The 22,105-nt window shown below is 35.6% G+C and overlaps 3 protein-coding genes across 4 annotated transcripts; 2 read left to right on the forward strand and 1 right to left on the reverse strand.

Moving 5' to 3' along the window:
* Positions 1 to 455: 455 nt before the first annotated feature.
* On the reverse strand, positions 456 to 7,027 carry CIP7 (COP1-interacting protein 7). 2 transcript variants are annotated; one of them, XM_008228446.3, is made up of 9 exons: positions 6,779 to 7,027; positions 6,465 to 6,644; positions 5,967 to 6,079; positions 5,451 to 5,485; positions 5,298 to 5,350; positions 5,037 to 5,189; positions 4,439 to 4,707; positions 2,352 to 4,141; positions 456 to 1,894 (listed from the first exon to the last, which is right to left on the reverse strand). In XM_008228446.3, exons 1-9 carry the CDS (start codon positions 6,835 to 6,837, stop codon positions 860 to 862), a joined length of 3,687 nt encoding a protein of 1,228 aa, XP_008226668.2. In that variant the 5' UTR covers positions 6,838 to 7,027; the 3' UTR covers positions 456 to 859. The 2 variants fall into 2 exon arrangements, with proteins under 2 accessions (XP_008226668.2, XP_088904077.1); XM_089047951.1 differs by lacking the exons at positions 5,451 to 5,485; positions 5,967 to 6,079; positions 6,465 to 6,644; positions 6,779 to 7,027 and having other exon boundaries at positions 5,037 to 5,206; positions 5,298 to 5,335.
* A 7,555-nt stretch (positions 7,028 to 14,582) lies between these two features.
* Positions 14,583 to 15,755, forward strand: LOC103326240 (putative 2' cyclic ADP-D-ribose synthase BdTIR). The gene is made up of 2 exons (XM_008228447.2): positions 14,583 to 15,120; positions 15,498 to 15,755. The coding sequence occupies exons 1-2, from the start codon at positions 14,633 to 14,635 to the stop codon at positions 15,607 to 15,609; spliced, it is 600 nt and encodes a 199-aa protein (XP_008226669.1). The 5' UTR covers positions 14,583 to 14,632; the 3' UTR covers positions 15,610 to 15,755.
* A 3,897-nt stretch (positions 15,756 to 19,652) lies between these two features.
* On the forward strand, positions 19,653 to 21,671 carry LOC103326241 (Peroxidase superfamily protein). The gene is made up of 4 exons (XM_008228448.2): positions 19,653 to 19,939; positions 20,493 to 20,681; positions 20,791 to 20,953; positions 21,155 to 21,671. Exons 1-4 carry the CDS (start codon positions 19,727 to 19,729, stop codon positions 21,535 to 21,537), a joined length of 948 nt encoding a protein of 315 aa, XP_008226670.2. The 5' UTR covers positions 19,653 to 19,726; the 3' UTR covers positions 21,538 to 21,671.
* The last annotated feature ends 434 nt before the right edge of the window (positions 21,672 to 22,105 follow it).

Here is a 22,105-nt window from a genome sequence, read left to right on the forward strand (position 1 = left end):
ATGCAGCAATGGGATTTGATCAAAATCTCAAAAAATTTAGTGAAATTGATTTTTAGGTTGTGGAATTGGGTGAATGATAACGGAGTAGTATTTTCGTAACCTTTTTTGTTACGGAATAGGGTAGTATTTAATGTAAAATCTCAGCAATCCAACGGTTCATTCTTCTATGCACATTTTGCTTATGCAGATATAGAATTATAATTGGTTTAGTATCAACAAACTGAAATCAGGAAATATAAATAACAAATTCTGTTGATATCTCAGCAGCTCTTCACATTTTCCTTGTCCTTTATCCTTTCATGCACATATAAGTCAGAACTGTCAAACCCTCCATGAAAAATCCAACCCAATCAACAATATTGAATCATGTCACTATATACTCTTTTTACAACTTCCTATTTCAATATTAATCTAAGGGCTATTTTCAATAAGTTGATTGGCCGGTTGAGCCAGTGTGGATAAGTGCTTTTTTTAAAACCTCACAAATATTACACATACAAACAGATTTTTGATAAGAAAATTACAAGAGATGCAGAAAATAACTCACAGTGACTATCAATGCAAATGCACTAGTTACATCAAATAAACAGGTGGGTTTGTTTGTGTCTTCCTAGGATATACAAAAAGATAACTTACAGTGCTCTCCTTGTGTGGCAGCAACACCCGAGGCCTTATTGTGTATGAGAGCTGTGAGGTTATTCACTTGACAGCCATAAGGCATGCATCAGCTGCATTATCAAGCATTTCAATTGAAAGGTCCATCCCTTGGACTTGAATAACCCAGAAACCAATGCCAAAGAATTAGGATATGAACTGCAATCAAAAGCTACTAGCAACGAATTAACTAAGCTCCACAATATCAATTGACAGGAGAGTTTCGGCTTTTCCGCCCAAACAATAGAAGCTTCTTAAACCCTTTGGCAGCTTTAGGAGAGGTTTCATCACTGTTCCATTTCTTCCTGGAGTGGAGTTGTTCTCTGAGTGTTTCATCACTTGGTGGAGTAGAGATTTCTATCTCAGAAATCTCAGAAGAGATTGGTAAGTTCTTAGTTATTGGACCATTTTCTTCAATGTTCACGGCTGAAACAATTGAAGTTTTGTTAGGTGATCTTGGAATAGGAGGATACACGCTCATTTCAGGAAGATAATTTCTTTTGTCTTCACTAAGAACTGGAAATTCCTGAGGCAACTCTTCAGCATCACCTGCAAACTGATCCAGTTTTGCAGAGTTCACTTCAAAAGGCACAGATAGACGCAAATTGGGAGAATACCCATTGCAGCTTCCGTTCTCCAAGGCCTCTCTTTGTAACGTCAGATTTCCTTCACTCTTTTCAACAGAAGATGTACCATGGAGTTCCTTAGTCTCTTCCAAATGATTGATGGAACTAGCGGGTTGAGTTGCAGGTGCAGCTGATGACTCAATTGGCAGTGCTTCTATGCAAACCTTTTCCTGGACAACAGAGTCAGACAAAATTAATGGATTTAAATTCTTCAGGTCGCCTTTCACATCTGAAGGTTTGGTTTTGTTTGGACTTGGTTTCTTATTCATAGCACCAGCTGCCTTCTGTGATGAGGCAGTCGCAACTACACCATTGGCTTTAATATTTTGTTTTTTGGGTTGACCGGAATTCGCCCCAGTGGTCGACAGCTTTTCAGTTACCCGAGCAGTTGCAAGGCGTTCAAGGGTGGAACCCCGGAGGACAGGCTTATCTGATTTCTTAGTCTCTTGGGTTGAGGATTGAGTTTTAAGCTTCTCACTCTTTGTGTTAGTCATGACAGTTTTGTTTTCCACTGGGGCCTTCTTAGACGTTGCTGTATTAGAACCACTCCTTTCAGCAATTCTCTTCTGGCGTTGAATTCGTAACTCCTCCATTCTCTTTCTCTGTTCTTCTTCCTAAAAATATATTGGAAAAGAAAGTGAATAAATCCAGCAAAATGGAAAAAGGAAGAGGGGGAGTGTTAGTAATAGTGGACAAAGGTTCAGTCTTGTGACATCAAAGAAAAAGAAGTAATTCCATTTGGTCTGGGTAACAAAAACAAGTTCTACAACATATTGCGTTCATCAAAAGGAATTAGGAAAAATCAGATAAAAAATTGCAATGAGTATAAAATATTTTAAAACTCGGTAAACACTGAAAATGATATCAAAGAAAAAACAGACTGGTGTCTAAAGCATAACTATTTCAAATTTGTGGGACAGATTATGCCACTCTTTCTTGTTCCCCCAAAAAAAAGAGTTGAAAAGGAAATCTAGCTTTGCAAATCTTACAAAGGGAGTTATCTTCCAGTACTTTCTATCCCTTCCCACATTATTCCATGAACCACTTGCAACGTAAATGTTCGTTACATACCTTTTCAAATTTGCTCTTCGGGACTGTGCTTTTGCTTACAGAAGTAGGTCTTGTGCTTCTTGACATGATATCAGATTTGCTCTTCCCCAAAGATCCATTTACAACTTTAGACCTTGCTTCTTTGGATTGAACTTTATCTCCAGGACTTCCACTATTTTTATCGTTCCTTCTCTTACCATTAGAAGGTTTCTTAACTTCAACACAATCAGTCATTTCAGTGCCAGGATTCTTTTTAGTGGTTTCAAATGATGACACATTATTCTCATAATCCATTTCGGGAGTCCATGGTGCCACAGCATGCTCCACAGCAGAACCACGGTCAAGCATCATGTAAAGGTCATCTGGTTCATGGGTGCTAAAGGCCTCAGGTTTATTATTTGAGATTTCCTCCATGCCATATTCATATTGAGTAGCTCCAATAATATCTGGAACGATGCTTATATCTGTCCTGAACCGAGAATCTGATTGATCAACCACTGATCGGTCTCGAACCATGAAAGAGTCATCCACAAGAACATCTCTCTTATTTTTCTCAGCATGAATACCATCAGTTGCTAACTTTGATGAAGCATAAACACCATCAAATAGTTTCAGATCATTGCTGGCATCCTGATTTGCTGATATATCTGTTTGGTTGCTGATGAACCAATCCCCTTCATTAGGACATTTGGTTATGTAAGATTCATTGGCACAACCAGATACAGTATCATGGGAATTGTTCCCCGATTCTTCAATTCTCCGTGAAAATAATACATCCTCATACGTGTTATCAGTTCTCTTGGTAATTCGAGCAGCATTCTCGTCACCTTCAAAGTACCGGATGTGCGTTTTACTCTCATTACCTGGATCTCTCTCTGTCACCACAAAAAAATCACTTGAATCTGCTTGTTGCTTAGTCACTTTCGTCCGTTCCTGGTTAAATGCAAATGACCTTCCTTCACCAGAGTTCTTACTTGAAAAATATTCTTCCTCAACCTGTATATTGTGTGGTTCCGTATCAAAAGAACGTGAATCCTTGTCCCTCATGAGAAGGTCCTGAAAAGCATTCCAGTTGTCATTTTGTTTTTCTCCCTCGTAATTATTTGCAACTCCATTTTTAATATCCTGATCAGCAGCACCATTTGAATCATCTACGTTGCCTGGAAACTTGCTCCCATCTTGTTTTCTTTGACGATGTGAGGTTGACCTATGTTTCTTCCCCAATGACCCAACAGCTTCCTCCACCTGCTGTTTAATGGATTTTCCATCAACGAACTCATCCTCATCAGATGAATTTCCCTCAGACACACTTCCTGTTTCTCCATCCCTTTTAGAGGTTATGTAATTGATATTACGGATAACAACCTTTCTTGAGGACTTCCTTCCATGCTTTTTCCTATGCACCTGCTCTGTTCCAGAGTACTTTTTTCCATGTTGCATAGGATCATCAGATTCACTCTCATAACTAGAGCCAGTGCTCTGATCGGATCCATCTTGCTCTGACGTTTCCAGCACTTTTCCATGAGAATGTTTCTTTTTATTCCTATGAGATTTATGATTCCTACGACCATCAGATTCCTGATCAAAAGTAGGGCCAGATTCTTCCCCATTTGGAGGCCATTTCATATTCCCTGGATAATATGGTGGAACCTGCATACCAGGAAAAATGTAACCTTGATAGGGGTGCATTTGTGGATATACAGGACCTTGAAAATTGTGCATGTACTGGGGAAGATGGTTTGGCCATGGGTTTGGTACTTGAGCTTTCCCATCCGTTGATGACATCTTACCCGATGTTGGCAAGCTATTATCTGCACAAGACAAGAGAAGATGTTGTTGGAGATAGAAGCTCAGTTTTTCTCATATTGTAATCCTAAAGTAGCTCTAACATGGGTAACACAGTAGCCTTTAAGATGACAGACAGGAATTACTGGCTTCTCTCATAAGATTGTTAGATGTGAAACGAAAATGAAGATGATCATAGCAATATCTATGGATTACGATTTTTAAACCATGTCACATATTTTGCAAATGAAATTTTTGGGCAATGTAGATCACATCCAAATTATAAGCAGAAACTGGAAAGATTCATGGATGTTCAACCATACCTTGGTTCACATCCAGACTTCCATGACTTGTTGACTCAGACACTGATGTGTCTAGTGAGCCATTTTTCCCAACAGAGAGAGTACTATGGTTAACATTTATCATGAGATTCTGATTGGGGTCATTATCTTCTCCAGCAAGAATGATTCCTGATGTTCCCAAGTATGGCAGTTCTGGGTGAGCGCATGCCTGCATTGCTGCTATTTCTTCCATCCAAAGCCTATCTTCATTCTTTTGTTTGTATAGATTTATGAAATTAATGCATGCTTCCCTGAAAAAAAAAAAACAAACAAACAAACAAACACAGATTTCATCCTTTAACAAAATATACACCCACCAAACCTCCAAATGAGAAAAAAAGAAGAAGAAGAAAGACAGTTCTGAATAAGAAAAGTAAAACTTTATTACATGAATTTATGGAAAGAGGATAAAAGCATTTAAAAGCAATTATCCCCTATATATCCCCCGAAAATGGTTTCCTGGAAGATATCTCGATATGTTTTTTAACATTCAGCGTCCTAACTTATTTTCTTTAATTTGAAAAGGTTCATGGCCAAAAACTTGTGGAAAACAGTTCCAAGTCAAGTCAACTTTCTATACCTTAAACGTGAAGCTCCAAAAGTATCAGAGAAAGATATAAGATCATCTATATAGTCCAGTTCAAATCCAGCAACTAAAGCACGAGCATAAGCCATCGCTTGTTCTTTGCATAGTACTACCTTCCGGGTTTCCAAAACACGTTGGAGACGAATCCTGTTCAACAACAGCAGCTGAGTAATCAATGCATGAAAATGCATTATGTTCTAAGTTGTAACCAAGCATGTACTCACATATAAGCAAATGACAATCCAGATAACTTACTTGGAATTCTCTTCTGGCACAGAATCAATGGTTACATTGGATTCACTGTTTGACTAATGCACCATCACAACACAATAAAATGGTTCATTATAATGGAAAGTGCTTCAAAAAGAAACATCAGTATTTCACATACAATTGCCAAATGATGCATACCTTCAATGCAATTGACTTATTGTGATTCCCATCAGCTGTGGATATTTTAACAAACTAAAAGTCAGAAGATAAGTTTTATCAACTGTAGCAGTTAAAGTAATAAAGAGAAAGGGTGGGCCATGCACAAGCCTCCCCACCATTGCAGGGTCTAAGTTGGGTCAGATGTAAGCAGCCTTACCCCTGCTTGCACAGAGGCTGCGTCCTATTTTTAACCTGCGACCTCCATGTCACAGTTGAGCAGGCTTACTAGAGAGATTAAAGTAATATAACTCTTTTTTCATATTTATCCATTGCTTGAAGTAAATGCATGTTTAAGGGTTCAAAGAAAGCCCGACATTTTTTCATCTCTAGCTGGTGAATTTTTTCCCAGAATACAAAACAGGGTTTAATAAATGAATTTGATGTTTAGTTCAATAGATCAAGAACGGAATCGATTCAGAAAATACAATCCGCAGGTAAATGAATTGAAGAATATCAAGAAGAGATAAAGTATAAGTAAGCATCTCCAAAAAGCACCTTCTGCCTCTGTCAATTCGTTCGATTGAATCGAATTCTCAATTTGCAAAATCTCCCTCTCAATAGTCACAAATCTTTCAAGAGCTTCTGGTGTGGTAACAAACTTCACAAACCTGTTGCATGTACATCAATAAAATCACACCAATTACACAATCTGTCAACAACGAACAATTATTTAGCACTTCATACATAATGAAATATGCAACTATAACAAGCTAAAGAACAGAACTTTACATCAAATCTAAGAGTGCTCTGACTCCAATGTCATTTTTTGGTTATCACAATTATGACGAGGCTCTTCACTTAAATTAATTATAATATATGATTTTCTTTTATAATTAATGGGTTCAACCCAGATCCAAACTTGGTCATCATCAATTTTGGAAATTTTCACTCAATTATGCTAGAATATGCAAGCAACCCATTGAAAATTGGACAAAAAATTCTTACTTCACTGATACCTGAGAAACAAACTCAAACAAACACACACAGAATTACCTTTGCAAAGTGGCTTTGGTGAACCAGGAGGCACCTGAGCCCGGAGGACGAAGAATAATGGAGTAGCCTCCTTTGGAAATCTGATCCTTGGCGCATTTCAAGTGTACAAGAAATGGTTCTAGAAGCCCTGAAGCCAATTTCTCGCTTCCACCACCAGCAGCAAATATCACCAATTCACATCTTTAACACAAATCAATGATAGAAAACTCAATTTTAGCAGAAACCCAGAAAATGATCACTGTTCAATTGCACACAACAACATGAACAATATGAAAGTACGCGTCTTTGTGTGTGTGTGTTTGTGAGCAAAGTACCTTGTTCTGGTTGGAGTGAGTTGGAACAGAGCATGATCAAGACGAGTCCTAGAATCCATTGCCAATATGAGAGAGAGAGATTTAGAAAGGTTCAAAATGTGAGCTTGGACATTTGGTATGGAGGTTTGGGTGGAGATGTTTTGTTAGAGTGGGGCTGAAAACATGAAGAGAGAGAGAGAGAGAGAGAGAGAGAGAGAGAGAGAGAGAGAGAGTGCCAGCAGGAGGTGATGAAGCTGAGCACATGGGGTAAGTTTGAGAGCGTCGGAGGAGCACTTTTAGATTGCTTCTGAATGTGGATCCCACGTGACAATGCCGACAGAAACGTATCTATCTTACGTTTCTCACTCTTTCTCTCACTTTCACTTTGCTTTCACGGTAGAAGATGAAGACGAAGATGAAAAGAGGAATGAATCTAAGGTGTCCGATCTTTCTTAAATTCCCCCCTCCCCTCCGCACAATCGACATCATGCATATTACATAACGTTAGGATTATATGTTGCAATTCTATAGGTAATTATAGAAATATATGTGGCTAGCATTATTGTAGCAACGGAGTATTCTCACCAATATATATATGATCCATCTGTATTACAGGATGGTCAACAATGTAATCAATAAATATGGTATAAATATAAACTGTCATTTCATCATAATTATGAATAAATATATGTTCGATTTATGACAATGTTTAAATATTTTTAATACGTCTGCTCATACATTTTAATCTTAAATACACAAATAAATATTCTTTTTTTTTTTTTTTGGTCTGACACAAATAAATATTCTTTTGTTGGAGAGTTTGATTTATTACAAAAATGAAGATTGCATACTCACACATATTTACACTTAATCAATAACTTAATTTCACAGTCTAACAATATAACATTCTATCTTTGAGAGTCTATAAGAATATAATATGTCATTATTAAGAAGAAAAAAGGGGTTGAGAAGTCTATATCTTGGGTTCTCTCTTTTGGAAGCTTGTTTTTAAAGAGAGCAATAAGGAACAAAGAGAGAGGGTCCTCTCACATTCACGCTGAATACGTGGACACAGTATAGTGTGTGTGTGTGTGTGAGGAAAAAGCTGTGGTGTTGCTTTACTGATACTAAATTCTATTGAAGACTTTGAAGCAAAATAGAGTGAGGGAGTGGATAAGGAATCATAACACTGTCAAGCACCAACCGCAAAAAGCTACCCCAAATATTGAATGCCAATTTCTCCTATAGCATACTACTTTTCTATTTCTTAACTAGCCCCTTTCCCTCTTACTCATTCAACCACAATTTATTAAATTTGTTGAAGCTCGGCTCACACCGAATCTATCCGCCCAATAAAAATACAATATGCGAGCCTTGTACACGCAGGCCTAACAAATTGCTCTCGACCTTGGCCTCATAGTTGTCTTAGAGTATCTCCATCCACAAGGACTAAGTCTAAAGCAAGAAGGCAGAACTATTCACGTGAATAGTGATTCCACCCATGGCAAAGTCTAAGGCAAGTCAAGGCAAGAAAAAAATATATGCAACAAAATATAAAATTGTTATGTATTTATAGGAAAGTGAATAAAATTGTTATGTATTTATAGGAAAATATCCATAATTTTTGGTATTTTTTTAAAAAAATTGAATTTTTATAATTTTTAGAATTTTTTTGCTCATTGACGTCAAGATAACACCACGACGTCAAGATAACACGACGTCACGCTTCTGAAGCCCATGCGAAAGTTGCCATTAGGCTGCCCGGCTGGTGGGACCCACCATTGCCCGAGCTCTTTTCTGCTGGAGGAGTTGGGTGCCAGGGGGCCTTTTGCCCAGGTTTGGGTGAGCGCTGGACTTGCTCTTAGGAAACTCAAGAGGATGCGAATCGTCAATGCCGATGACAAGACCTCCTCAACCACAGGCTCCTCACACCTCGTAGAATGTGCCCACGTCCCTTCAAGAGTCAGGTGTAAATTGCCTGGATCACCACCTGACTAGATGGGACTGCCGTCGTGCGCAATAGGTTACTCTGCCCACGTCCACCCCCTAGTAGAAACATTGAGGTCATCATGGGCAGAGAATGTGGACGAACTCCGACCACCCATCATCTGACAAATCTGATGTGACATAAACGGCTTGGCTCTGAGCCGAGGTGACCGGCTTGTAAATTAATTCATTTAGTTCTCCTTGTAAATAGAACATAGATTTTTTTTATTTTTTATTTTGTGTGTAGAAAATGACAATTTTGAGATCCCTTCAATACTAAGAGGAATAAAAGAGAAAAGCCTTGTCCCTTCACTTGGACCCGTACCTTATTCCCCATCACCTCTCCTGGAATCACATTTAGAATAATTGTATCTTCATATGTTAGGCTACTGGAATATCTGTGGTTCAAACAAAATTAGTTCTCTAACGGTGCGTTTGGATAAGGGAAATAAATTTGGGATTTTGACAAAAGTAAGAATTTCTACATTGACATGAACCAATTCACTTATTTGGATTTTAAAAAAACATAGAAATTTAGAAATTCTATGTGGGAAAAAAAATGGAATTTGGAGGTCATAAATTCCAATTTAAATTCTATCTAAAAGTCTTCATTTCTAAAATTACAAGATAGATTGAGTTTATAAAAAAAAGATAACTTTACAAATAAATGTTAAATTCCGTATTTAAATCCGTTATCCAAATAAGAAACTTTACAAATTCTAGAACATTAATTTCTGTCACTTTAAATTCCATCATTTATAACTTATGTTATCCAAACAAGATGAAGAAAGAATGAGAGAAAAGAAAATTCAAAGAATTGCTAGACTAGATTGCACCATAAACATAAGACATTGGCTTATCCAAAAACATCATTAATCATTTTAAGGACTTTCTTTCTCATTTTGATAACGAAGGGTTTTTTCTTGTTCCACAATCTTATAATGGAGTTGCCTATACTCTTCCGAATGATGATTCTATTAGTTGGGTTGATTGGCCCCTTGGTTTATTCATAATGTTTTATTTAAAGATTGTAATTCTTCATAATTATCAATAAATTATTGTACTTTCTTTAAATTGAAAAAAGAAGATGATTTCGGGCATGTTTGGGAGTGCTTCTGGACGGTTAAAAGAGTTTTTTAACAACTAAAAGCTTTTTTGACAACATTTGGCAGAAAAGTTTAGAAGTGTTTCTGGGTTATAGAAACGCTTCCTGGAGAAGCACTCCCATTTTTTTTTATTTTTTTTGTTAATGAAAATTTAAGATTTTTATAACGAAAGCACTTTTGTTGGATGCACTTATGAGCATAAATACTTCCAAGAAGCAGTTCCAAACGAGCCCGTCATATTCTTGAATATGCATGAAAAGTTTCAAGAGTTTATTATTTTCTTCTACTGGTGTGGATTGTAAGAGCATCCACAGTGAAGGGGTATATATGGGGGTGTATGTTAAATATACACCCCAGGTCACTGGAATCGTCTCCAACGGGGAGATGTAAATGGATGTAAATATATATCACCACCATGGGGATGTAAAATAAAATGTATATTTACATCTATTTTTACATCTCTTGCACGTGGGACCCACCTGAGAAAAGAAGAGGAAAAGTGGAGAAAAGTCATTATAAAAGAGTGGGACCCGTTGCTACAGTAACCGCTGAAAAAAAATTCACATGTGGAGCAATTTTGAGGATTTTTGGATGAAATCATATCTTCTCCGAATTTAAATATTTTTAGGTCTATTTGTTTGAAAAAAATAAAATTAACCTAATACAAAAAAAAAATGACTTTGATAAAGTAAACATAAAATACAAATTTAGCACAAAAATGAATTAAGACAAACAAATCAATTATACATATTTAGATTTACATCGTTTCTCATTGGAGCAAAAAACGTATTTACACCCCCCGGAGGTGTAAAAGGGATATAAAAGTGACTTTACACCCCCGAAAATACACCCCCCACTGTAGATGCTCTAAGGCAAATTGCAAGGCCAATTTAGCTTTTTCCAGTTTCAACTTTCAAGTGATGTTCCAATTATTGATTTCGTCTAATAGGCCATAACCTTCCTTTTCATACAATTTAATATTTTATCTAACTATGCAAGTGGATAATATATCATGATGATTTTGAGGAATTTTAAAGTTTACTACTTATTTTCATAAATCATATATATACTTCTAATTTCTAATTAATCATAGTCGAAAAAAGATGAGGCCGTAATTGGTCTTCAATCATCGAGGGCCGATTCCTACACCTGCTTTTGAATTTACATGCTAACAAGAACATCAAGAAGTTTATTAGTCACAATGATCACCGCACACCTTTTTCCATGTACTTTGAATTATTTTCTTTAGCTACTTCCAAAACTGAAGCTACCTTTGATTATTTGGAAACATAATTATATCAAGTACCATCCAACTTGTATATGATTTGCCAAAGAATAAGTTGATGGAAAGAAAGGGAATTTCAAATTCCAGAGTTTTTATTTATTTAATTATTCATTGTTTCTCTCTGCATTCATATTCCCCTAACTACACTAACAGTCATCGAAGAAATACTTGTTTTGGGAGCACTCCATTTTCTAAGTAATTTATTAGTAAAGGACAGCCACCACTTTTTTTTTTTGGGTATCAAATTCTGAGACAGTGTTGATCTTAACCTTCAACCTTATTAGTTAAACATTTAAATTAGTTAAGGTTTACTTTAAAACGGCTTGTACATGATTCTGTGGAATTAATTGGGGCAAATTATATCACAAATGGGGTGTTAGTTAGATTGGTCTAAGTTTTTGGTGTGCTCTAAAATGATCCTCAGTTCAAATTCCTATAATACCCGTCTGTATGAGTTTAAAAAATAAAAATTGGGGCAAATTATCATGACATAATGATGCCAAAGGCCCCATCTAGAAACCATTTCTATTTCTAGTTGGTTCATAAATTGTTAGGAAAAGAAACAAGGAAAAAAAAAAACAGAGAGGAAAAAGGTAATAAGTTTATGTTAGATTTCTTGACCCAAGAAAAAGAGTTTATGTCAGATTATGTCATAGATTTTTGTCAGACATAAAGTACTATTGGGAAACAACAATCTACCTTACATTAGCTGGATACATTATGACATTTTGTCTATGATGATGATGACCAAACACCCATCTGAAACAAGTAACATTACTGGGTCCATTTGCTGTTTCATTATGTGTATTTTTTAATAATTAAGAACTGATATGAAATCTTAACCACCACCACCACCCACCAGAGGACAAACAAAACTTCCATTTCCTGCTGCCAGATTATCCATATGTTTGTTCTGAGTGTGTCATAACTTTGGATACCCTGATATTCTGTGAGGCATAAATCAAATACGAACATTGTTTATTTGAAGTTTTTTTGTTGTTGTTGTAAAGGTTTGACCTACCTGTACATGTGAGCATGAACATGAACAGATTCAAATAATTCATAGCACTTGCTGGTAAAATATGAGAATTATGAGAGAATATTTATTTGTGAGAATTTTCTGCATATTCTTCGTTTTGTAGGAGGTCATATTACGGAACCTTATTGATCATGTAAAATAATAAATTCATATTTCTATTTACAGTAAGAAATTAGGAATTAAAGTAAATCAATTACAATTATTTTGTAGCATGTATTACTTTGTCTTCAGTTTGCTATGTGTAACTTTCAATTGTAGTTTCAATTTTTTTATAAATATTTTATACAAGTGATATTAGAGAAGGGAAATTCAAATACAGGACCTCGGGTGCATGTATGTATTAATTTGTTGTCTCTTTTCTTAAAACCTTAGTTAATCAAGAGTATTTTTTGGATTTACCAATATTTTTACCGTTTGAGGTATTCTTCTTTTATATATATAGATAAGAAGCCAGGAGACAGCTAGCTGATAAATTATTTTCGAAGAAAACATTAGAGAAATAATGATAATTTTTGTTTCAAACAGCGGAACCTCTGAATAACAGGAGAAATGAGTAGCAAGGAAAACATCAAACAAAGCGCAGAGCAAAGCGAAGTGGCACAGGGCAAACCAATTGGTAGAGAACAAAGGGGCCCAAAACACGGCCCAACAAGAAAAAAAGAACGAATTAATTCTAAAAGAGGAAAACAACGATAAAGAGGCTCATCACAAGACATTTTGTCTCACCCCTTTAAGTTTAAGATGTGGGGTTCTTCAAATTTCCCAGACTTTTTTGCCTAGCTTTGTTACTCCTCCGTGATGCGACGTTCATCTGGTGTAAATAGTTCATCATGGAGTTTGTTTGTTTAATGTTCCTTTCAGTTCCAAATGCTTCCTACTTCATATGTTTTTCTCGTATTTGCACTGTTTTTGTTTTTGCTAAAGTTAAGGGGAGAGGGGCAACTTACATATACAAGTACTACAATAGGAGCTTGAATCCAAGACCACGTGGAGCATACCAAAAGCTAGGGTCAATTCAACTAACGCCCCACTAGTACATTATTTTTGTTTATATATACTGTTTTTCTCTTTGTTAAGTTGGACTGAAAACCAAAGAGGACTCCTTATAGCTGGTTTTCTTATTAATAGGAGTATTAATTAGACTAAAATTGGGGCAATTTGACCTCAAATTAGAAGAACCCATTTCTAGTTCAAAAGTCCTTTGATATTAAACTAAAACAGGGTCATCTTTTATTTTTGCACATGTGACCTCCTAAATTTCATAAACAACCATACCATAATGCGACATGATTATTAAACGGGTTATGTTAGCGTTGAATCAATGAACGCAATTAATTAATGCATTCAGTTAAGACTGACTACTAATTAATCAATACAAACACAGAGTGACACAACGCGAACACACCCCACAAACATGTATTGCTAGTAGTACCCGTAATTACATACGAAGTTCATTACGTAATTTAGTTCATGATTCAAACCACTCGGTTTTTCCAAACACCATCGCTACAATCTTTTATTTGGTAAGATAATATATATTGACCAAGTGGGACAGGAGAACAAAGGCAACACGGAACTATACATGTCAAGTGAGAAGGTGTAATCAAATCAAAGGTCCAAAGGCTTGGAACGAGAGTACGGCAACTAGGGTTTTTGTTGACGAACATGAGATGAGTGACAAAGCATCAAGGGTTCGGGGAAACAGTTAATTCTCACAAATTAAAATTAAAAAAAAAAAAAAAAAAAAAAAACTAGCTAGAAGCTGCCTAGAAATAAAATTATGTGAATGTAAATAAAATGGTCTGTGTAATTTTCAGTGGAATATTTACCTCATTCAAACAGTCAAAGAAAACCTTTTGATGGTTTTTATAACTTGCAATAAAGTAATATATGTATGTAATATATTAATTTCTTCATTTTCTCAGAAAAAAAACATACAGATTAAAGTTACTTTGAATTTGTCTTGAAATTCGAAGGAGATAGAACTTCCCAAGGCATGTGCTGATTTAAATTTTCCACAAGGATTTTAATATTTTGGTCCTCGACAATTTGGTGGAAAAAAAAAAAAAACTGGAAGCATTTTAAATTCGTCCAGAACATGACCCAGTGCATGTTAGATGCAACTGAGGTGTGGAGGCAACATTTCACATAGAGAGAGACCTTCAACGTGTTTGAAGGGGTTTTCCCTTTGTATTTGCTTACCGCTGGTCAAAAATTTTGTTCTTTCCAGCATACTTAAAGAATAATTTCAAAATCAACTTCAACAGTAAGAAATTATTCCATCTTATAAAAAAACAAAATTTCTACAAGAAAATTTGGAAAAAAAAAAGGGTAGACTTGAGGCTTTATTTAAGGCCGTGCAAATCCGAGTACAAAAGGTACAATTCTCATTATAACAACATAGAAAGAAGAACAAGGAAGAGACGAACACAAAAACTCAGGCTCAACAGAGAAAAAGCATGTATCGTTCAGCGGCAATTAACTTCCACCGCAACCTTTTCCTCCTCCAAAACCAAACCCAATTGGCCAAACGGGTTACCAAACCCTGTGATGTATTCCTTAACCACAGAGGTATAGACACAAAAAGAACAATAGTCTCTTTGCTTTACGACCATCTTTCTCTTCTCAACTTGCGCCCTTTCTTAGATAACAGGACCATGAAACCTGGAGACAAACTGTTTGATAAAATTGATAGTGCGATAATGGGATGTAAGGTTGGCGTTGCTGTGTTTTCGCCACGATATTGCGACTCTTACTTTTGCCTTCATGAATTGGCCCTCTTCATGGAGTCTAAGAAGAAGGTTATTCCAATCTTCTGTGATATTAAGCCCTCTCAGCTTCGTGTCGTCGAGAATGGGCAATGTCCACCGGAGATGCTTCCAAAGTTTAGGTTGGCTCTTGAACAGGCCAAGAACACTGTTGGGCTGACGTACGACTCCTCAAAAGGGTAAGTTCCATGAACACATATATGCTCATTCTTTATTTTTAGGGTTCAACTTGCAGCAGTGCTAATAAGAAAATGTTAAAGAGACCGCATTTATAGATCACAATGTGTATGACCTTAAATTTCTAATAAAAGTGGAGTCCACTTATATAATGGGTCACGCATCAAACCTCTGTTAGAAAGATGGTACACAAGGTGGTCTATAACTATATGGTCTTCCCAATATTACCCGTGCTAATAATATTTCATCAAATAACTGTCTTTTGAGTATTTGGTTTTTAAGGTTATAATTATTAATATTCAAAGACATGATATAACTACTACATTTTCATAGAATTTCCTGAATTAATTCCGATCGGTTTTTCTTTTGGGTTTTGTAGGAATTTGGCAGATGTTGTAACAAGGGCTGCAAATATTGTAATCAACAGCCTGATAGAGATTGAGAACGAAAAGCATTCTATGCATCGTCCAAAAACTCCATTTCATTTCTAATTTTTGGCTCTGGCAAACTGATCCTTGATTACTTTCGTTAATTCGTTCTGCATATACTCATCTTGTGTAGTAAATAAAAGTTCAATGTACACTACACATCCATTTCTTTAATTACTTCCCATTTGTTCATTTGCAACTTTCTTTGTAACAAAGAGCACCGTGTAAAGCTCACCTGATAACATGTATACTTTAAATTCTTTTTAGTTGTATGTATTACAAAATGTTTAATAAAGATGCGTGACAAAATCTTTAATTTGTTCATTAATTTAATTCATTCTGCTTCGGTAATCAACCTATATTTTTTTTAAAGAAAAGATGGTATTTCATTCAACCAAAAGGAACATTACATGGTAAGAATTAGCATGTTAACGATGGCCTCGTTACAACCTTCTCAGAGAAATACAATTCTAATGCTTTTCAAGGTTCCCTTTTCTAATAATTTGTTATAGCCCAAAAATAATTTCATTTTCTCATTCGTCGGCTTTTTTTTTTTTTTTTTTTTGGTTGAGAAATTCTGGGATTACATTCATAATTCAGCCAAAAAAGTCATTAGCTATATACAAAGGGCCAATTCAAACTAGCCACAAATTGCCCTCACAATCGGAGTGATCTAACAACAAAATTAAGACAATCTAATCATTCAAAATAATAAATAAGTTTGGTATTAAGCAAGGGCGGAACCAGGAATTTGTTATCGAGTGGGCTAGATACATTTATTTTAGCTTAAAATTTAATCATCATTTTTATTTTGCTTATAGTTTATAGTCTTTCTAGAAATAAAAGTATGCTTTAAATCTTATAAACCACTCAAATTTTCAATAAACTTTAATATAAAACAAATACATATTAAAGATGCAATCGCAAAACACGTATTATCAAAATAAAAATATGTTCAACAATAGAATTCCAAGTGTACTTATTTTAATGTGTATTTTTATTGTTGTCTTTCAATCAAGTTCATAACAATTGGGATTTTTTTTTTTATTTTTATGGATATTGATGTGGAGGTATTGAGTAGATGCCAAAAATGATAAACTTTGTTTTTTTCCATTGTCCAGATCCAAAATTTCCTCCTGAGTTTTTTAAATAATTAATATTAAGGAAAAACTTAACTGGGATAAATGTGGCACAATATGAACCATTAAAATCTGAGGATTGGGAGTTGGTATGGCCAAGTATAATCATAGCTTGGTACTTTGAATAAACTGACCAATTAAAACGTGAATAAACTAGCACTTTGAATTAAATTTTGTGAAGTTGTAATGCAATGTCCTAACTTGATTAGCTGGTCTTCAATCTAAAAACCAATTTCACAATCACTCTATTGGTTCCGCCCCTGATACTAAGGCAGGTTATTGAAAACTTTTTAAGAAGCAAAAAAAAAAAAAAACTACAAAGGAATAGCTATGGTCCTTGCCATACTTAAGGCATCAAATAAATGCGAATATAGCCAGTGAGGTATAGCTCAATTGGTTGAGCTCTTTCACCTCCACCCATGCGGGTGGAGGTTCAAAACTCCCAGACGCTCAATAAATATTTGTGTAAACCCCTTCCCCCAATCGCTTGTACTAAAAAAATAAAAATAAACGCGAACCTAATTCCTACTAATTAAATCTTTGCAATTAATCAGAACCCTGAAAATAGGGCAAGTAGCGTCAATAGAGTTGGGATCCAAGCAAACAGCAGCCATGGAGTCTTTCTCAATTAAAATATGTAGTATATGTAGTTACACACATAAGACTAATACTTTGTTAATTATGAATAAGCGTTGAGCCTAGTAGTTGACTAATAAGTGGCGAGAATCCTCACAAGAGATTAGGGTTGCTTGTTGCTTATGCTTTCAATTTCAGTTGTTGACTATATAATGTATCGGTCTTTGATGGAATTTCTGTAGTTATACACGTTTTCCCTTGTTTTTTTAAATTTTTTTTTTTAAATTTTTTTTTTGTTTTGTTTTGTTTTGTTTTTGTTTTTAATTGAAAGGAAAAAATTGAAAACTTGAAGTCAAAATTGAAAACTTGAAGTCAAAATTGGAAACTATATGTATATATAATATTGTGTTAGAGTCGGTGGCGGATGCAAGATTTTGTTAATATGGAGATGTGATGGGCTGTGGATTAAATTGTAGAAATTAATTTTCATAATTACTAAGAAAAAAGAACTTTGTGAGCGCTGAAGTTGAAGTTGAAGCTATTAATTAGTACTCTGAGACCACTTTGTTGTGTAAATTTGGCATCTAAAGCTTGACAAATTCAATAAAGTGTAGGTATGTCTGTAGTTGGTCTTGAGTCGCTAGCGGCTAGGGTGCTTTTTGGGTGAAGAAATTTGGAGATATGATTTGGGGTGATATATAGTCAAAGTTTCTTATTTGACAAGTTTAAAATGAGGTTTACCAAATTATAAAGGCTTTCACATATGCTTCTAAGAAGCCAAAGATCCAATTCTAACTTACACCAAAATTAGGTGTTACTTCAAAATATACTATTACTAAGTTATGTCAAAAGAAATACCGTTAGGTAACTCACACTCATGAGTCATGGGTCTTGACGTTCAGATTCTGGCATTGTGATCCAAGGAAAGTTGGCCGTCCATGACTTCGCCTCACAAGCCAGACATCAGTGACCAGACCCAAGACCCCGAAACTCGATTTAGGCACTCATAAATTAGCCTTGTGACATGTACCCCCTGACCCAACTAAGATCATACCCATGCCCCGTGACCCGGCCGCTTGTTACCGGGTAGCAAGTTTGATTGGCGATGTGTCCGAAGATGCACTCACAGACCCAACAATTAAATTTTTAGGTTAATTAATAAGAAATCCCGCAATTAATTATCATTGACAAAATATATTAGCCAAGCAATTTACTTTATAAATTCTATCACTTCCACTTATTCTTACCACTATTTAGAACTCTAGATACTATGACTCAGCCTGGACTTACTAAGGCATCAAAGAATATTTGGATGATATTGCACCTTTTGACCTTTAACTTGGATGCCTTTCTCAATGTTTTTTATCTGTGAATTCATTAGATCCATTCATCTTGCAAGAAAGATTAATAATACCAGTTTAACTGTTTAACTCCAAAAACACCCATTAAAAAGTCAGACCTCATTTAAAAGAAAAAACCAAACAAAGAAGAAGAAAAGACAAGACACCACTACCACATATATCGCTTGCTTGAAGTGAAAGCATGTCATATGTATGTATATATATATATATTGATGTGAGTTGAATAAAGTACCACCACACCACATGTTGTTGAACGTGTGTAAGACACTAATCGATAGCCTGTTGAATCTGCACGCGTAAAAGGATCTTTCTTTTGCCCAAACAAGCCTCCCCACTTGTCACAAAACGACATGACGTCTCTAGAGTAGGTATGCTCTCCTTTTCAAATGGAAGCCAGCTGATCTACATACATATATGCCGCCCGCCCTACATGTGTTTCCTGGTCGTGGCCTACATAGTGCTCGATACACTTGACACTCTCCACTTTCATTTTGACATTTGACTTCCATGCCTAGCCCGCTTATGTATATTAATCCACTATCCATGCAAAACTTCAACACTTTATGATATCATATTTAATTTGTTAGTGACAATGTGATTATCTTAACAGTGCCATTTGTTGTTGTGTGATCTCTGTAATCTTTTAGTCTTATATTTCATGCATGCATGATTTGGCTTTAATTAATATTTTTTTAGTGCTGCTATTTGTACCATATTTACTGATTACGGTGGATTTTTCATTCATTAATGGGGTACATTTCTATTAAAAACATGGTCACTAAATATAGTACATATAGTATTATTAATATTTGTTTAGTGTTGCGGTGCATTTACGTATTGCCCTACATGTAATTAGCATGGATTTTGATAACAATTATTGCATTATCTAGACAAATGAGATTGATTAGGTGGATAATTGATCAGCATAAACCACTGTCGTTTTCAACTTTTTTTCTTCCCTTTGGTTTTGGGGCGGCAACATTTGTTTAACCATTACTTTGCATCTATATAAATGCACATTGCCTTCTCTTCACTCTTCAGTTCTACCAGTTACGCGTTCTTCTATCAACTAAGCTAATTTGTTTTGACCACACACACAGAAACATGGGAATTCCTAAGCTTCTTGGTGTGTTTCTAGTAATGGAAATGATGAGTGGCTTCAGATCTGGAGCACATGGTTTGAGCATGGAATATTACATTATGAGCTGCCCGATTGCTGACCTTATCGTGAGAAATTCAGTCATCAGAGCCTTGCAAGCTGATCCAACCTTAGCAGCAGGCCTAATCAGAATGCATTTCCATGACTGCTTCATAGAGGTCTCTCTCTCTCTCTCTCTCTCTCTCTCTCTATATATATATATATATACACACACACACACAACACAATCATATTGTTTACTCTCTCTATAGACACAACACAATCATATTGTTTAAATTTGGTAGGTTTTGTTAGAAGTGCACGGAATTTTTATTAAGAAAAGCAAAAGGTTTTCATGCTTATTTATTTAAAAGTACTTTCTAAAAAAACACAAGAGTGCTTCTTTTCGAACCACTAAACGCAATATCATAACACTACTATAGAGTAACAGCTAATTTACTATTTTTAACTTTATTTTTTCTATTGAGTGCTAGGTGTGCAACATCTACACTCTTCCATTGTTATTCATATATTACTTTTCAATCAGTACATTAATTACACGCAACACACATCCAAACAGTATAATATTTTGTTTTCTTGTGTAAAGTGTTTTTTTTATAACTTGCCAAGTTCATGTTAAATTATTTTTTTTAAAGGGATTTAATGACTCCACATTGTCATTTCTAAATTACCAAAAAAATTAAAACTTTTGTTTCTTTGTTGAATATTTAGGGATGTGATGCGTCAATTCTCCTAGATTCAACAAAAGACAACACAGCAGAGAAGGACTCCCCTGCAAATTTGAGCCTTAGAGGCTATGAAGTTATTGATGCTGCAAAAGAGGAGCTTGAAAAACAATGCCCTGGCGTTGTCTCATGCGCTGATATAGTTGCAATGGCTTCTACATATGCAGTTTTTGAGGTAATTAAGGACATATAAATTCATTCATAAATTATATTTTGTTCTTTTTTCTGTGTGTGAAATTAATCATTAGACTTACTGTTTGTTGATGGGATTTTATTAACAACAGGCTGGAGGTCCAGTATATGAGATACCCAAAGGAAGAAAGGACGGAAGTAGGTCTAAAATACAAGACACAATCAACCTGCCTCCACCCACCTTGAATGCCTCTGAACTCATTAAAATGTTCGGGCAACATGGTTTTACTGCCCAAGAAATGGTGGCTCTATCTGGTAAACATATACATGCTCCCTCTTAAAATTTACAAACGACCATGTTATGTAGCCGATTGAGTGGCAGATATTGTCCGGTCAAATCATGCAACACATGTTATGTTCTAACTAAACGCTACCTGCCAGTCATTCTGGCAGAATCTCCACATAAGTTTTTCTCTTAATTTAAGGGTTCATATATATTGGTTTTGCACTTTGTAGGTGCACATACACTAGGTGTAGCCAGGTGCTCTTCATTCAAAAACCGATTGAGTGATGCTGTGGATCCAAACTTAGATTCAGGGTTTGCAAAGCAACTGAGCAAAATCTGCAGTGCCGGGGACAATACCGAGCAGCCCTTCGATGCGACGAGAAACAATTTCGATAACCTTTACTTCAATGCTCTGCAGCGGAACACCGGACTGCTGGCTTCTGACCAAACTCTGTTTGCATCTGCAAGAACCAGAAACATTGTACATGGTTATGCCTTCAACCAAGCCATGTTCTTCTTTGATTTTCAACGGGCAATGGTGAAAATGAGCATGCTGGATGTTAAGGAAGGTTTCAAAGGAGAAGTGCGACAAAACTGCCGCAAAATCAATTAAGGGAGGAGTGTTGTGTAAAGAGACTTGAAGCATTCGTTTGCTCTTCATTGTGTATTTATGGCTAAAAACATCTGTCATTGTTTAATAGTTAAATAGTAAATTACATAATAAAGGTCCTTTGAGCTTATGTTTTATTTGTGTTATTTCTCCAGACGTTATTATGTGTAGACACGGTGTATTTTCTATATGTGCTTTTTTCCTTGTTTACAGTGGTGTATGGATGGGAGAAAATGTGCTTTGTAGAAATCTGTAGTATGTTTTTGGGGCCATGATATGTAGAAATCTTTTTTTTTTTTGGTCCGAAGCCATGATGTAGAAATCTATAGTCAAATAAATTAGAGCTGAAGCCCAACAGCCTAACCTCAAATTTGAGCAGGGCCATGCCAGCGCTGGCCCAGTCATCATGTAAGTGACCCAAATAAAAGAATAAAGGTTTTTCACTAAAACGATGCACATCGCTAACATTAACTTATAGAGGAATGTTAGCAACCTTCTCTTTAACATTCTTCCTTTTTTGCTTGACATGTGTCATTCTCCTTACACTTAAAACAATGTCATTAATATATTA

The sequence above is a fragment of the Prunus mume genome, linkage group LG3 (genome assembly GCF_029339155.1).
Source record: "Prunus mume cultivar Tortuosa linkage group LG3, ASM2933915v1, whole genome shotgun sequence".
NCBI lineage: Eukaryota > Viridiplantae > Streptophyta > Magnoliopsida > Rosales > Rosaceae > Prunus > Prunus mume.